The following is an 18023-nucleotide window of genomic DNA, read 5'->3' as shown; positions in this document are numbered from 1 at the left end:
TGGAAATCTCAGTCAGTACAATATTTTCAAAAGTGGCTAACTGGACACATTGAGTTTGGCAGTCCCTCTCAAAACCCAGTTTTCAGCTAACAGTAGGAGGACAGGACAGTTCACCTCAGATATCAAACTTTAAAAAAACAGAAACATGATCCTTGAAAATGTTTGCAGGAAACACACATGCTTAAGGATAAAGTCAACATCTAACATAATACCAATGACTTATCATAGTGCCTATCTGAAACATTTCTGTAAATTTTACTTTCTCTCAAAGGCAAGCAATGATAGCCCACCACCAATTTCCCTGCCTAAATGGGATACTAGGAGTACACACAATGAACTGCACTCTTTCCATCTTTTAACAAGGAAAAAAGATATAGTCAAAAACATTCTCCTGAAATCCTGCCAAAAGAGTGTAAAAATATCACCAACTCCATCTATACCAAATAGGCAAATTACTAAGCAATCTAAAATATCCTATTTTGAACAAATACTTAGAAATACTGACACAGCCAACTACAGACTACTGTACAATGGGACCTTTGTAGATAAACTCATTGAAAAGGCAGCTTACTTCGAGATCTCAGACTTTATTAAACAAATCACACTTGAAATAGATCTAGTACGCATCTGGGATGACTTCAAGTATTCAAGTGACAACAATGTGATTGCTGCTCTACTCCTACATTGACCTAATTCCAGCATTTGAAACAACCGACCACCAACTGGTACCCAAAGACTAAATCAAAATGGAATGTAGGGATCTGAGTTAAACTGGATATTACCCTACATGAAAAATAGAGTCCAACCTGTAAACACATAGTTTCAACGAATCACCATACACCGGCCAAATGGATGTCCAGCAAGGCTCACCAAACAGCACTGCTTTTTATTGTTTACAAAACTCCACTGTTAACGAATTCAACCTCGCAGCCTACAACTTTGCAGCAGACACTTTGTTCACCTTAAAACTGAAACCAGACTCTGAATTAAAGACTCAACAAGGCTTGCCAAATGTCTTATGGTAGTGGAACAATATATGTATAAAATGATCTCAAACGTAACTCTTCAGGGAGCCCTCAAACGTCCTGTAACGGACTGAACCTACTTCGCTGTCCCTGCTACTGGGGAGCCCTCGCCTACACCTTGGGGGACATCGCGCTGGAAGCGCAGCACCATCCACGGCTGTTAGTCCCCCTCGCCGCCGCTTACTAACATCGAGTGGCCGCCGAGTGGGGGGACTACAGCCCCCAAAATTCCAGTGCTGCCCCGCCCACCAACCAGCACTTCCGTGCCCGGAGGCACAAAACACAGCTGCTCCCTCCGCGTCGCGGGATGTGCCTGGGACGACCCGGGCGAAGCCCGGGCAAAGGGCGGGCCCATTGGGGATAATGGGTATGCAGGGGCTGTGGGAGAACCCCGAGACAGCTCAGTTCCCATCCAAAGACGCCCTAAAAGAAAGGTACTGGGAAATGGTCGCCTACCAGAACCGGAATGATGTTGATCCCTCCTCTATGGAGGGTCGCTTTCTGGAAACAAAAGTTTCTCCTAGTTTAGAGCCTTATTGGGACAACATCACAAAGCCAGAGGATAGGAAGCTCTACTTCCAGCTCAGAGCAGGGTCACTACCTGTAAAATCATTAGCCAGTAGATGGGGTAAAGGTAATTCTAAAATATGCCCGGCTTGTAAAAGTGAAAGTGAGTCCATCGCCTATCTTCTTTTTGTTTGTAGGGCCTATTTAACCCCCGACGTGTTTGGCTAAAGGCGATGTGCAAATTGCTAGGAACAAGGGACAGTAAGGTGGCCTTAAGAATAATTTGCATTATCAGCTTGCCCGTTATCACAGTTGCGGTCGCCAAATACTTGGGGTGGGCATGGGCCATTAGAAGAAAACTTGTGGTGGGCTTGACCCCCTCGAAGTGATTGATTTGTCTTCCTTAATGTGTGTGTCTCTGTAGAAAAAATTTACAATGTTGAAACTGTGTTCTCGTGGGCATTAACTATAATTATTGTCTATTTTAACGGGTTTTTTAAACTGTAGTCAGTATGCTTTTTTATGGTTTTTAATTGTATCAACACACTTGATGAACTTTGTGACTTGTAAATATTTTAGTAACTAATACATCTGTTTATATGCTGTATGCTTTTATGAGTTTTACCTCGAATAAAGCAAACTTGACTGACTGACTGACTGCAACTCTTCAAATAGTCAAGTACTCACCTGAAGATCATGGAAAAATATCATCCCTCTATCCTCCTGAACCATAGAAATGGGTCATCCTCTAGCAACACAGAAGAAAGTGAAACCCTTGGTACAGTTACAGACGTCAACCTCTCACTTCTATCCTACATCAACAAATTGACAAGAGATCCATGAAAGATAATGAGAATGTTTTAAAAGATCTCCCCCTACCTAAGTCTATCACACATGACACAAACATCACTAGCTCTAGTGATGTCCCACTTGGACTTTGCAAATGGCCTCTACATTAAACTCCCAGAAAAATTGTCAAGCTGTAGAGCATTCAGAATGTGGTATCCAGAGAAGTCCTTAACCTAAAGAAATGGCAAATGCTAACCTCTATTCTCAAAGCACCACACTTGTTATCAGTGGGAATAACAATATACTTTCAAAGCGCTTTGTGCTGCACAATACGCAATATACAGGAATCAAACCAGACTTCCTACAAAGCAAACTTTGGAAATACAAGCAAAGGCAAAACCTTAAATCAAGAAAGTCCCAAAGATTACCATTCAATCCTTTAAAAAAAATAATGGTGGAAGCTCACACTCCGTACAAACATGCAAGTTTCTGCACATACTCCTAAAGAGATTAATGCTCATCATCAACCATTAAAAAAAGAGACGCCAAGACCTGCCTTTTACCAAAACATGTATCCAATTAACTCTCACTCCATAACCCTATTGCTTTGTATATGCAGCTTGATCCCATATATTCACATTCTTTTGCCTACAACTATATCCATAAGACATGCATACATGCTGCTGCATCAAATATGGAGCATACTTCTCCAGGGCTTCCAGCACGACATCAAAACTGAACATTAACAAATATCACTTCAACACCTTTTCTCCAATTCATGCACTACAGAAGAAGTAACTACTCATCTGATCATAAGTAAAGCAATTTTGGGCTGCAACACAAGGGAGGTAAGTGTTTTATAAGTGTTACGGTACAATTTCCCTTCTTTCTAGAAGATGCATGTTTGTTATTATGCTCCTTATACCTGTTTGACTTCAGCCTGTAGGTGGCGCAGTTGTACACATTGCTCCAAGTGCTTCCGATGCTGTTCCCCAGCTAAATCAAGCTCCTGCTGCTTCTCATGGAGAAACTCAAGTAAGTCCTGAACTCTCGATGCCATGTCCACATCCCTGTCACAGAGAAGTTCCACCCCTGAAAGCAAGCATGAGTAGGTTCAAAATTGTAAATATCAAGGCATTTCCAACCTATGTGCACAGACAAATATTTTCTGAGGACAATAAGGGAAGCTGCTCAACTAATCCATGTAAAGTTATTATGAAAGTGTATTACTAGTTAGATCAATTCATTTAAACAAATCCTTATTTGATTATCAATTAATAGTCCTAAAAGTACAAGTTAAAAACAGACGATATAGCACTCATCACAAAACAGGAAAGCTATAAATAAATATACATTAGTTAAAACATTGTATAAATATATGATCTTAAAACCGAAATAAAAAAAAGTCCTACTTTCAGTACATATATTTAGATCTTTACATATAAATAGAAGAATTCAAGTGTAAAGCACTTTTTCTGCACGACAACAGCAGCTATAACAGTTGGCTCAGTCAACACAACATCTGTAACTGTAGAAAGGCAGGCCTGAACTGATAAAAAAAACCTTGATCTTGGGATGGGAGCAAATAGCTCAAATAGCTCAAATAGCTCTTGCGCGGGTAGTGGTACGTAAGGCAGAATAATACCAAACAATCCAAACTCTTGCAGTGTGGTGACATTACATGGACAGGTTAAAATAGAATTACACTCATATTGTCCGGGGGGGGGGGGGGGGGGGGATGCGTGACATGATCTACTTCATAAGATAAGACTCCAGTCCACAATTGGATTTTATTATCTTGCAAGTTCTCATATTCGGTTTCTCCAGGGCCCTGGTTTCCCTCATTTCCATAACTAAAAAACTCATCTTTCATTCTTTTCCCGTCAGCTTTAACAATGGACTGAGAGTATAGTACAATTCAGGATGTTCCAGTTTAATTGCTAAATCTCTCATATAAGCCAGCCATGGTAACTTATGCCCCAGATCACAGTCAAGACAATCCTGGATTACTTCCCTATTAAAACCTGTATGGTCCCCACACCAAACAGAGATCCATAAAAGAAGTGGGGCTAGTTTTACAAAATCTTCTACAAACCCCAAACGTCATGAATAAGAGTACTTGGGCTGGTGTGCCCACCCTAAGCAATTTTCACCCAAACCGGTTCTCTTTCCTCTGTATTTGTGTACAATTCAGATAGCCCCAGATAGCTACGCCGTAGGTAAGTACAGGCAGGCATTTCATCCTGTAAATTTGAAGCAGAGTAACTATGGGTTTGTTTCCAATTGTCGCAGGAAATTTAAAAAGGGAACCACAAGCTTGGTTAAACCATTAGCCTCTATCAGACATACAAGGGCTCCAATTACAATTTTTATCAAAACTAACACTCAAATATGGAAAAGGACTAACTCGCGAAATTACTCTGCCCTTAATATTTAGAGGCCTAACTTTAGAGATTACCTTCCCACAAATCATTAAATGGGTTTTAGAGATATTGGTGTCCCGGTTAATATCATTCATAAAAATTACAAACAAATCCACCAATCGCCTAAGACCATTAGCTGTGCGGGATAACAAAACAGTGTCATCTGCATATAGCAGAGAAGGGGCAAAAGCAAACTTAACCCTGTGCATATCCTTTCCATTGGAAGTCAAAAAACTGATTCAATCCAATAATGTACAATAAAAATAAAAGAGGTACCAGTACGCACCCTTGCCTAACACCTCTCAGGAAACTGAGGGGATCCGTACACTCCCCGTCCTGGCCAAACCTGACAGTAGCGGCTATGTTGGAGTGCATGGCGCCTAAAAAATCCAACAAGGCTTTAGGCAATCCCATATCCACTAATAAAGACCACATCTTAGATCTATGAATTCGGTCAAAGGCGTTACTTAGGTCAATGAAAGCTAGATAATAATAATAATAATAATAATAATAAAACCATTTATAAACCGCCTGGTTACACAAAAGCAGTGTGTCCCCGCGCTAAATACTGCAAAATTGCTCAAAGGAAAGAACAGGGGTGAGCCAAAAGGGAGCGGAGGAAGGAACAGGGGTTATACACGGGGAAAGAGAAGAGTTTTAAGTTTTCCCCGGAACCTATTTTCAGAGGGTTCCATCCGGAGCTCGAGCGGGAGTTCGTTCCAACACTTGGCAGCCAGGTATCTGAACGAACATCCTCCCATCCTAGCTCTGGTGATTTTGGGGAGTTTAAACATCATCGTTCCGGAAGATCTCAGGTTCCTAATGGGGCGGTGTATCGTGAGAAGGCTTTGTAAATAGCCTGGACCAATGCCATGGGCGATTCGATGAGCAAAGCAAAGGGACTTACATTTAATTTGCTCCTTAATAGGGAGCCAGTGAAGTTTAGACAGAGCGGATTTCCCTGATGCTCTGCGGGGGAGTTTGAGCACAAGGCGCGCTGCGGCATTCTGAGCACACTGGAGTTGGTGTAGTCCTTTTTTGCTCAGACCCAAAAGCAGAGCATTCCCGTAATCAAGGTGGGGGGTTACTAAAGCGTGGCCAATGGTCTTTCTGGAATCGATGGGAAGGAGATCTAAGGCCTTACAGAGAACTTTCAGTATGCTAAAGCACCTGGCTGTTACTGACATGAGACTTATAGGAGAGGTCTGAGTCGAGTATTATGCCCAGATTACGCACCGAAACCACAGGACAAGGAGGACTGCCTAGTTCCGCAGGCCACCACATGTGTGACCATGCTGAAGGTGATTTCCCTACCACCACCAGCTCGGTTTTATCGCCATTAAGGCGTAGGCAGTTGCTATTCATCCAAGCTGCCACTGATGAAAGACAGTTGGAGAAATTGGTGGCATCTTCTCTGTGGTCGGGCGTGAGCTTGAACATCAATTGGGTGTCATCAGTGTAGCTGACAATGCCCACCCCAAATGTCTGAACTATGCGAGCCAGGGGTTCCATATAGATATTGAACAGAGTAGGGCTCAGACTCGAGCCCTGAGGAACCCCATGGCTTGCTTTTCTGAGAGAGGATTTAAAGGGGGGGCAGTGCATCTGAAAGCTCCTGTTGACCAAGAAGGTCTCTATCCAGGCAAGAGCCCGTCCCTCCACTCCCATGTCAGACAGCCGAGACAGCAGCGTTGAGTGCAGCAAGGTGTCAAAGGCTGCACTTAAGTCTAATAGAACCAACGCTGCTGTCTCTCCTTCGTCCACTATGCGTCTTAGGCCCTCGGTGGAAAAGAGTAGGCTGACTCTGTGGAGTAACCAGCTCTGAAACCCGATTGTGTGGGGTGCAGGAGAGATTGTTCCTCCAAATAACTCATGAGCTGCTTATTCACCACCTTTTCCACAATCTTTGCACAGAAGGGGAGGAGGGAAATAGGACGAAGGTTTTGAAATTGGGAGATGTGGATGTTGGGCTTCTTTTTAAGGGGGATTACCTGGGCAGTTTTCCTGGGCAGTTTTAGATGGATAGTGCTATTCTTTGTCAGCATGTATTTTCCAATCAGCAGCTCTAGATTGAGGCATAGTTCCATTGTTTCCTTGCCCTTCCTAAAACCTTATTGAACAGGAGTAAGAATATTTTTAATTTGGGCCCATCCCTCAATTCACCCCAAAAGAACACTTCCAGCCACCTTTATGATTAGATTTAACAAGGAGATAGGCCTATAGCAAGCTAGGGTTCTGACAGTCCAGTTTTTGAAAGACCGGTACAATTATAGCAGACTTCCACTCCTTAGGAATACCTCTAGCTGCAGTGGCATTAAGAATGTTAGTCAATAGTGGGACCCATAATAAGATGTTGGATTTATATAGGTCCATAGGGATCCCATCAGGGCCCAGAACCTAATGGCAGGAGAGATCTTGATAGATTTCCATACCTCCTCCAACTCAAATATTGCGGCTAGAGGGAACACAAGTAAATCCTCACCCTTTGCAATAGGCCCACTTGAGTCTTCTGAATAAATATCAGAAAAATGATTTAACCACTGTTCTGGTGTGATATTAATACCCATGTCGTCAGTGGCATCAAGCAGTGAGTTCTTACCATTAACTATCTCCCAAAAGCTCCAGGAGTCGCCCTTGGCACAGGTATTCATTAATTTGTCACATGTTTTTCACTTTAGGATTTGCTTCCTAAACTTTATGGCTAGCTTATAGTTTGCTCTGGCCTGAATGACATCTGCATTAAGTTTTGGCCTTGCATTAAGAGTCTCACTAAGACACTTATTTGCTTGTCTGCAATCGTGGTCGAACCACCCAATTTTTCTCTGCCTTCCTGGGGCAGAAAGACTCTTCACGATCCGATTAGGTGTTTTATTAAGGGACTCAAAGGCCTCCAAACCCTCCTCGGGAGAAGGGTCGTTCATAAGCAGTGGGTCCAAAAGCAGGTCCAAGCCGGCAATAACTAGAGACTTAAATAGCTCAGGATCAGTATATTACGCCATCTGATTCTTATCTTTGGTGCTCAGACCAGTCACACCTGGGTTTCTTGCTCTTACTTCTCCCCTGAGGTATTAATATTTGAAAAACTATATGGTTATAATCACTGTAGCAGTTGTGTAGGACGTGTCATGATTGAATAATCTCTTCCATTTACCTTGAGAAAAATATAAACTCAATAGTTGACCCCTTTCCCCACCTTATAAAGGTGGGTTTATGGCTTAAGCCTTGCTCTGCTAAAGAACCTAAATCTATTAAATCTGTCTGTCCGATGACTCTTATCAGCCGGCATCCTCTTTCATCTACTCCATATGAGTAGTTGGAATACACTTCCCCTCCCAAAAGGATTCTCGTCGAGGCAGATTTGACCGATCTTAGCATTAAAATCGCCTCCAAGTATAATGTTAAAATACTGCAACCAATGATGAGCTCCGGTCTCTAGGCTAGTCAATACCTTAAATAATGCTGAAATTTGACAGCCCATATTGACCACAGAGTTATAAAAATTAATCAGAAAAAAATTCAATTTTGTGTAACCACAACCCATGGAACCGGAATACCCTTATGCTTAACAAAGAGAGCTATCATTTTAAACAGATTTGTGTCACAAACCAAAATAGTTAATCCTCTTTGGGCTCTCCGTCAAATGCCACCTATTGTGGGAACATTGAAGCACTCTAACACATCCACAAACAAAAGGTTCACATGCCCAAGATTCCTGAAGAAGTCCACCACGTTGTACACAACCTTCAGCTGTGCTTGGTGTGGGGTTAGGGAAAAGGGCCTGACCCTGGCGGGAGTCAGCCATTTTCTTTTTAATCTTGGGTACCCCGGTGCCCACCTATGGCACCCACATCTTTTTTTTTTCTAAGTTGGGTGCCGCAGGTGGAGCACGAAGGTCTCTGTAAACCCAGTCTGCTACCCCACCAGCAACCATCTTGGGTGCGGCGTGGGCCAACTGTTACTTTGCTCTTGCCTGGATGGGAGTGGCATTTTTCCGTTCTCCCGGAGGGTGAGAGCAAAGTTGTGCTCCCTGCCCGGGTGAGTGTGGGCAAGGAATAAAGTTTACAATACCTGCCACACTCTCCCGGGCAGGGAAAAACAGCAGTGTTCCAGGGCATGGGGTCCCGAGACACTGCTTTTATCACACTTCTTTTATCACACCCGCCATTTGTTGGAGTCGTGAAGGATGCGCGTTTCAGCCAGCCCACTCCACTTACGCTTACATGGAAGGAACAACAACGCTACATGTCCCAGGTCTTCCCTGTAGTGATCTGCTGATCACAGGTCTTGTTCTCAGCATGCCACAGCCACTCCCTCACAGCTGGTTTACACCCACACCATACTCATGCAGCACAGGCGTCACAGGACATGTGACCGGGCCAATAAAAAGGGCCAGGCGTACGTGCTGGAGGCCATTTCCATTCTTTCCCATGACTTGAAATACACAGAGTTGGTGGTAGCCAAGGCGCTTTGCCCGACATGGGCCTCCAGCCACGTGGCGATGACTTGAGTTCCACTGAGTTAGTGCCACGAGAGCTGAGCGGGTGTGCAGCCTGCGATCGTGCGTAGGCCTCGATACACCATACTGGCAATCAAAACCCTATTTGAATTGTGAGCTCGGCTGGACCGCGTGTACGCCATACAAGGTTGACTCCTCGGCGTGGTGCATTGATATGTTCTCGGCTATTGCGATATCAAGACCCAGAATCAAATATGCGACCTTCTGGCTGCCAAGGACGCAGGCCCCGGCCTTGGAGCTTGCTTCAACACGTGGTGGGTCCTCTTGGACACATGCCGGTGGCAGAAGGTGAGCAGAGAGGCTTGTTTGCGCAGCGGTGGGAGTGGATGCAGCCTAGGTGCGCAGGGGCGGGCTGACACCTCTCGGCGGTGGAGTGGATGTGTGCAGCAGCCTGGGTGCGCAGGGGAGGGCAGACACCTCTGGGAGGCGGGAGTGGATGGGGTGCAGCAGCCTGGGTGCACAGGGGCGGACAGCGATGAAGGCATGTGCAAGTTGTATGTACTCTGCCATTACTGATTCTATACTATGTTTCAGATGAGTGAGCCTGAGGGCTGCAGTATGTCCTGGTTCGTGGTTGGCCGCAGTGTGAGCACTCACTGGTTAGAGGCGCAGACCCGAGAGCAGAGGACGGCCCGGGACCAGGGTTCGATTCCCGGCAGGCAGGTTTTCTGGACCAGGGTCAGCGGACTCGATAATTCTCTCGCCTCGGTGCCCACTCTGATCAGCGATCACACTCGGCAACTCTGGGCATTAGCTTGCCTCATCTTCACTAACGGCCCCACCAGACCGCCGGGGATGCCTGGTCTCACCCTGGAGATACCCATTAAGGGACCATCTCTCAGGGAAGCCAGGAAGGGTTTCGCAGCGGTCGAAGCGCCTTGGGACCCTACGGGTAAGTAGTGCGCTATATAAATGCCTATACATTACATCTCTACCTTTCTCTCACTCACTCTCTTTCTCTCACTCTCTCACACTCTTTCTCTCTCTCTTCTCTCTCTCACTCTCTCTCTCACACTTTTTCTCTCGCTCTTCCGCTCTCTCTCACTTTCTCTCTCTCTCACTCTCTCTCTCTCTCTCTCTCTTTCCTCTCTTTCACTCTTTCGCTTTCTCCCTCTCTCTCTCTCTCTCTCCCTTGATGGGTGCGTGATGCACAATCTTATCTTGCAGGCTGTGATTCACAGATTGTCGAGGGATGACACGCCATGGCTGTACCTACTTTTATTTTGTTGTTTTGTTTAAATACATTTTTTATATGTAAATTCATAGATGACTGTGATTCTCATTTGCCCAACCTCACATGCATCTTGATTGTTATAATGGTGCGACATCAGCCGATTGGTTACGTTCTAGATTTCGGAAGGTTGTTGTCACATTTGTTTTTCGGGGTCGGGGGATGGCAGGCAAGGGAGTGGTGTAGGGGTACTCTTGGGTGTCCGAGATGCATGATAGTTGGCTCCATGGCATCTGTTGTCGATCAGGTGTGGCTGTGGGCTGGGCTCCCATTGATGTTGCAGGTTGTAGTCCGACATTACACCAGGTCAGAGCATGTGTAAACTTCCTGGTGCTAACGCACCTTATCGCCTATTTTGTGCTCTCTTTGTCAATCTTGCTGGTTGTTGAGAAAGTTGTGAAGTGGTGTGTTCGCTGCTTTTTGCCTACTCTGCATCTCAAAAGCAATTTTTGCCGGGGTCATCCGTGATGATGTTTTTTTTAGGCTGTTTTCGCTGGTAAACTGGTGATATGGGATGTTTGCACCAGCTTGTGAATGGTGCGTTAAATGTATCACCAGTTTGGCTGTGATAAAGTGCTGTTAACTCAGCAATGTGTCCTTGAGAATATGCCCCTCGGTGTTTTAAAGACCTGAGAAGTACTTGAGTGCCGCGTTGAGAGCCGCGCAACCAGTGCGTTAACACTAGGGGGCTGCGCTGAGAGACGCACAGCCTTCATATTCACACTAGGGGGCCGCGCTGAGAGCCACACTTCCCTTCGTGTTCACACAAGGGGGCCGTGACTCCAAACTTTTTTGAAAGAAAAACAAAAACGTTCACTTTCATTAATTTACATTCGCCTTGGGGACACCATCCCCCAAGGCATGCCCACACCTACATATTTTTTTTTTAGAGGGGAGGGGGGCCGCGTGGCCCCCCACCCAGGCCACTTCTGGCCCCTGGAACCCCATCACCCGGGGCCTGGCCTCTCAGTTGGGGACCGTGGGGGGAGCCCCAATGCCCCCACGGTCCCGCCGGCTCCCCACCTCCTGGGGGGAGCCGGCATTGCTTTTGGGCAACAGGAGCTGCTAACATGCAGCTTCCCTTGCCCGAAAGCAATTCTCCTTTCCTTTATTAAAGCGAGAGGAGGTTTTCCTCCTTTCGCATCAACAAAGCAAACCAGGGTTTGCTATCACAGGGTGGAAGCCATGCTCCCGCCCTGTCATAGCAAATGGCAATGTCCCGGGGGTGGATACCCCGGGACATTGCAGGAGCCGGCCCTGGGTGGGGGGGGGGGGGGGGGGGGGGGGGAGAGGCAGTCTTCAGGGTCATCAAGCACGCCTCCCTCTATTTTCAAAGCCCTGGGTGGTGGTGGTCCCCGGGGCTGTGGGAGGGCTGTGTGCCCTCCTGCTTCTAATTTACTTAGCCCCGAGGAGGTGGCGGTATCATTATATGATTGACCCCGGGATTTGGCTCCCTGGGGGCTCATTTAATTGAAGTGGGGGAGCCCCTGATACATATTCGGATCCGCGCACCCGGCACGCATTGGGACGTTTTTGGAGGGTCCTTGTGGGACCTCCTGAGCAGGCCTAGGGGGTCAGGGTGATTCTACCCTGCGCCCTTTTCTTTATTTTTCACGATCTTTTACTGTTTTCTTGTGACTTGGTTCTACCGAGTTACAAGATGGCTGCCAACACTTCCTGGTTTGGAGTGTTGGCAGCCAATTAGAATGAAGCTTGTGGTCAGGAGGGTTCGCACCGCTAGATAGATATTTTTACTTTTTGTTTTTCTCAGCAACTACTGAACGTATTTACAATATTTTTTTTTTTAAATTAGAGGGGGCAAGATGGCCGCAGACGGATTGTGCTGAGAAGTCGCATCCTGACCTCTCTCCCTTCACCACAAAATGATCGCTTTTTGTCCGGTGAAATGACCCCTCAAGGCTCCTGAATGCTGGTGGTAAACACGCTGTACACCTTAAGTCGGTGTAGTTTCAAGGAATATTTATCAGCGGAGCTGCTTGGTTTAAAGGAAAGGCTTCGTGGTATTATGAGCTCCCTCGGACTTAAAAGAGCACAGCAACAGCCGGTTAAAATGCCCCCACGCTCTGCAAAAACCAATAAAACTAAAGAAAAGGAGAAATTAAAGGAACAAGCAGACACAGGGGGAAAAAACGTCTATACTGAACAGACTACGCTCCCTGCAAAGAATCCTGGAGCGATAAAGAAGACGGTAGCCCTGCAGCAAGGGAAAAAGAAGACAGATTCACGGGAAAAGCCCAGCGCGGTATCCGCCGACATGAGCAGCCCTGCCGAGACACACTCTGCGCCGCCGGGAAAGATCCTCGAAAAGTCAGAAAAGAGCAAATCAAAAGAAACCTCTTTCAGGCAGCCTACCTTATCGGAGGTTTTCACTACTGTGCGATCAGCTGGGCAAAACAACGGAGCTCCAAACAGACTTAGCCCTGGAGGCTGCGGCGATGGTGGAGGCCTCCTCGAGGACGCTGTGGACGCACAGAACGCTTCCCCAACTGTTGCTAGGCAACCGCCTAGCCTGGGCTTCACTATCCATGGAATAGTGATTTCTGGACCCCAGGAGGCAGTAAGACAGCAGCAACAGAAAGATGCAGAGGCACCTTTGGGAGACGCAATGCTGGAGACGGCGGAGAGTGCGTTAAAGGTGAGACTGGGAGTGCTGACATGATGAGTGCAATTATGTCATTAGAGGAAAAGCTGCGTGCCACAAAGAATGCTAAGGCCACATGGGGGAGCTCAGTTAGTCTTCTCAACAAGGAGCTGTATTCTGCTGGGAGTTCTGGAATGCACAAACCTCTAAAAAGAAAGGGCGATGTGGGCTCAGTGAAAGGGGAGCATTTATTTTCTTTAAATGAGGACTCTGATTCAGCTCAGCCCAGTGAGGGGACCTCAGAAGAAGAGGATGAAACAGATGGGGATTTACTGTCTGGCTCTAGCTCTTCGGGGACCGACGTAGGCAATGATACTACCCAAAAAAAACGACAAATGAATCAGAGCAGACGGCTGACAGCTTCTCCAGGGGGTACAGAGAAACGGCTTCTGTGGGATTACTCAGCAACCTCCCAAACTTACCAGGAAGAGGAGCCAGCTGTGTCTTTAAAGCATAGTGCTCCGTTCGAACTCCTATTCAACATGCTAAAGCAAATCCAAGCCGAGGCTAGGTCAGTGAGCCGGAAAGCAAGGCAGGATTCTAAAAAAATTCAACTGACCTGAAGAAGACGAATAAACTATATGATGATCTTGTTGGTAGAGTAACGGAGGTGGAGGAGCGAACGGGCAAGCTCGAAGATGATCTTGGGAATTGGCAATCCTTTAAAACTACACAGGAAAAGATGTCAGAAGACGTCCAGTGGAAAATGGAGGATTTTGAAAATAGACAAACACGTAATAACATTAGACTCTTGGGTGTGGCAGAGGGGCTGGAAGGGCAGGATACCAGGCGCTATGTGATTAATCTACTTCAAGGTGCTTTTCCGGAGTCCCAGTGGCAGTGGGACAGAGAGATCCAGAGGGCCCATAGATTTCCTTTCACTCAGAAGAAAACGCACAGCGCAGAAGGTGGAAGCCAGCCACCCTTCCCAAGAGCTATCCTAGTATACGTTGGGAACTTTTTGCTACGGCAAGAAATTATCGAAAAAGCGAGACCTGATAATAAGAGATCCTTTGAGGGTACTACATTCTTTGCCAGGCCGGATTTCTGTCATGTGACGGTCGAAAGAAGATGGAGGCTGAGGCAAATGATTTCGCCATTTCAGGCTCTGGGCTCGGAAGCATATTTGCTGTTTCCCGCCAAGTTGAAAGTTGTCACGAATGGGAGAGCCAGAATGTTCCTATCAGAAATTAAAGCTCAACAGTATTTGGAAGAGTTGAAAAAATAAGATGTATAAGGAATAAAATGTGTAGAATTGAATGATGGTTGGGTAGCTAAGTAGGCACACTAAGTTTTAATAGAACTTAGGGATATGTGGGGTGTTTTCTCAGGGGGGGTTGACAGCAGGAGAGTGGGGTTGGGGGAGGGCTGCGACTGACGCAATCCAAAAACGGTCATGCATAGGTCATATATGACCTATTTGCCTGTAGTGGGGGGGGGGTAGTAGGGGAGGGAAGGCAAGGGAGGGGGTTGGGGGTTTTAAAAATGGTTAGAATTACTGTTTTTTTTGTGCGATAACACACATTTTGTTTGGGTGTCAGATTCAGCATAGGCAGCACACTCACCAGATAAAGTTTGTAAGATGTTGTTTTCATAGATTTGTTGAACTTTATTCCGTAGCAGCACAGTTTATCGGCAGAGACTTGTTGATTTCTTTTAATGTCCTGTAAGATTGCCTCAATTAATGTATGTGGTCTCAATGACTCCAATAAGAGATTGAAAGTGTCAGGTTTACTGAGAGCTCTTCATTTAGACCTGGTATGTCTACAGGAGACCCATATAGAAGCATCACAAGTATATCTATTGGGACAGTTGGGGTTTGCAGTATTAGCTGCTTCGAAACAAGGAACCAGGACCAGAGGGGTGGCAATTCTAGGGAGGAACAGGGATGTGGTGGTCCGAAGGAAAAATGAGGATCAATGGGGTAGGTGGGTCATAGTGGAAGTTGTATTTAAAGGAACAAGTTTTACTCTGGTTACAAGTTATGGCTCCACTGACGATGATCCTGATGTCTGGCAGTTTATGGATACAGAACTTGCCTTGTGGCCAGAGCCCATTGTATGTTGTGGGGACTTTAATATCCATGACCCAGAAAGCTCGTTTACAAAACTGGGTGGGGGTTATGCAGGGAGAAAGAAAAAGACATACAGTGCATTAGCTAATATGGCTCAGCATAACTCCTTAGTTTACCCATGGGTGATGCAACATCCATTTCTAGATGGTAGTACATTTTTTTCTGCCCCCCACATAATTCTGGTCAGACTGGACTACTTCTTAATCTCTAAATCCTTAATCCCTGGTGTCCAAGTGGAAAAACAACCTAGGATTATCTCAGATCACAGCCCCCTTGTGTTAACATTTAATCTACCCATGGCTCAGAGCAGGAATTCGCAGTGGACTTTTGAACGTATTTTATTAAAGGATGGGGCTCATCAGAAACATATGGAAGCCTGGATAAAATATTTTTGGGATATCAATAGAGGCTCAGCATCCCCAGGGGTAGTCTGGGATTGTTTTAAGGCTGGTGTTAGAGGGGAAACGATGAGTTATGTGCTTGCGAGACGAAAAAGGGAAAGAATTAAAATAGAAGTAACCCGCCATAGATTGATTTTAGAAGAAGAAAATCTTGCTACAGATATAAGACAGAATATCTAACTGGAGCCCTTTTTGCTTAAAATTATTGCCCTTAAAGGAGAGGCTACTGAAGGTTTTAGTAGGAAAGCATTATCTGGTGAAAAAACAGGATGCGTACGAATTGAGTGAGAGAGTTGGACATTTTTTAGCTATCCGAACTAGGACACGCACTGCTGCAGCCGATATTAGGGAGATTTTGGACTCACAGGGAGCCTTAGTTACGGATCCAGATCTGATAAGAGAAGTCTTTAGAAACTTTTATGCTGAATTATATGCTCTGGGTGATATTAGGAGCCTGGATGAGATGGATAGTTATCTTAGCGATATTCCTTCCCCCTCGTTGTCTCTTGAGGAGAAGGAAATATTAGATGCTCCGCTAGGATTGGATGAGCTTATTGTGGCCTTGGGTAGTCTCCCCTCAGGGAAGGCAGCGGGGCCAGACCAAATCCCTGTCGAATTTTATAGTCTTCCAGAACGTGTTGTTGGTCGATATGTTCGATATTATGCTACATACACAACGTGGTGAACTACCGCCAGAGTCCTGGGGAGGAGCGGATATCGTTGTTATCGCAAAAAAAGGTAAGCCGCCAACTCTCCCTGGCTCTTATAGACCTATTACTCTGATGAATTCTGACGTTAAGGTGTATTAAAAAATGCTGGCAAAAAGGCTCGGAGGGTGTATTGAAAAATTGGTAAGCCCATCACAACATGGTTTTATACCCGGTAAGAGCACAACTCAGCATGTTAGGACAGTAATTACTATGTTTGATGTTGCAGGGGTCTCGGGCGATCCTATCGCGGCACTCCTTTTGGATGCCGAGAAGGCATTTGATAGGGTCGCCTGGAAATTCCTATGGGCAGCAATGAAGTGGAGTGGAATAGGTAAAGGTTTTACAACAGCTATACAAGCCCTGTATAAAGATCCATCTGCAAAGATTAGAGTAAACAGGGGGCATTCAGAGGCAGTAAACATTTTAAGGGGCACGAGGCAAGGGTGCCCATCTTCCCCGCTCCTTTTTGCACTTTATCTCGAGCCACTATTACGCAAATTGGAAAGAAATTAAGGGATCCCACCAACGATATCGAATGGCTGTACAATAAAATCTTTAGCTTATGCTGACGATGTGGCTATTTTAACCCCAGACCCAGACGCAGCTATTAGGTGGGTAGAAATAGAGGCTCATATGTTTGGGCATCTGTCGGGATATAGTTTAAATAAGTCTAAGAAGCAAATAGTTAGGAACCAGTTTACAAGATGTTTTGACACTAGGGCGGTCGGATCAGCAACATATCTGGGGATTGTAATAACAGCGAACCTGGATAATTTGGTTGAGATCAACATGGCTCCGCTACTAAGGTAAAAAAGGACTTAGAGAGGATGAACAATTTGCATCTCTCTCTGGTTGGGTGCACTAATGTAGTGAAAATGGTCATACTACCTACATTTTTGTATTTATTTAGATCGATACCTCTTTTTTTAAAATCTAAATGGTTTAATACGTTGGAAGGCATATTAAATAAGTTTATATGGGCCCACGGGAAAACCCGGAGGGCATATAGATTCATGTCTTTGCCAAGAGAAAGAGGTGGTTGGGGTGCGCCAGATTTTAGGTTGTACTATATGGCAGATGCTCTTCAATATACGCAGGGTTTGATTGGTGGTGGTGGTATTCTACAGAAAATAACAACTATGTCCACAGAAGTATACGCAGCAGTACTAGGGCCAGAGGTAGAAAATTGCTTCCTGTACTATGTCGACTTAGGATATTTTAGAAGGAAACTGGCCAAAACTATCGGTGCAGCCTTTAAAATTTGGAACGCCTTCTTGAAAAAAGCTGGCTTGGGTAGATATAACAGATATGTTAAATTGTACAACAATAAATCCTTTCCTCCAGAAATATTTTCTGACTCAGTAATGTCTGCTTGGGAGGATAAAGGTATTAGGCAGATAGGTGATCTAAGGAATCCAGAGGGATAGCAAATTCGACGATTTAGTAAGAAGATACAACATAGATAGAAGAGATTTCTTTAAGTACTTAAAGGTTAGGAGTTTCCGGAGTAGTAAACAAGGGGGTCCAGCTGGATACAACAGTAATGAGCTCATGGAAAATATAACTACTGGAGGCGAGCCCACGATTAGATCAGCTTATGCGCTTTTAGTAAGGGGTAAATCGGATGATATAGATAAATACAGAAATAAGTGGGTTGAGAAATTAGGGATAGAACCTGAAGCCTT

The 18023-nt window shown here is 45.3% G+C and overlaps 1 protein-coding gene across 1 annotated transcript in view; it reads right to left on the bottom strand.

Annotated features, from left to right (window-relative positions):
• Positions 1-18023, bottom strand: part of TRIO (trio Rho guanine nucleotide exchange factor) — a 5246815-nt gene that overhangs the window by 3155327 nt on the left and 2073465 nt on the right. The window contains exon 15 of the mRNA XM_086965300.1: positions 3247-3413. Coding sequence (XP_086821426.1) covers positions 3247-3413 — 167 coding nt within the window. The remainder of the gene's footprint in view (positions 1-3246; positions 3414-18023) is intronic.

Source organism: Lissotriton vulgaris, chromosome 4_1, assembly GCF_964263255.1.
Source record: "Lissotriton vulgaris chromosome 4_1, aLisVul1.2, whole genome shotgun sequence".
NCBI lineage: Eukaryota > Metazoa > Chordata > Amphibia > Caudata > Salamandridae > Lissotriton > Lissotriton vulgaris.
This window is presented reverse-complemented; position numbering and strand designations above follow the sequence as displayed.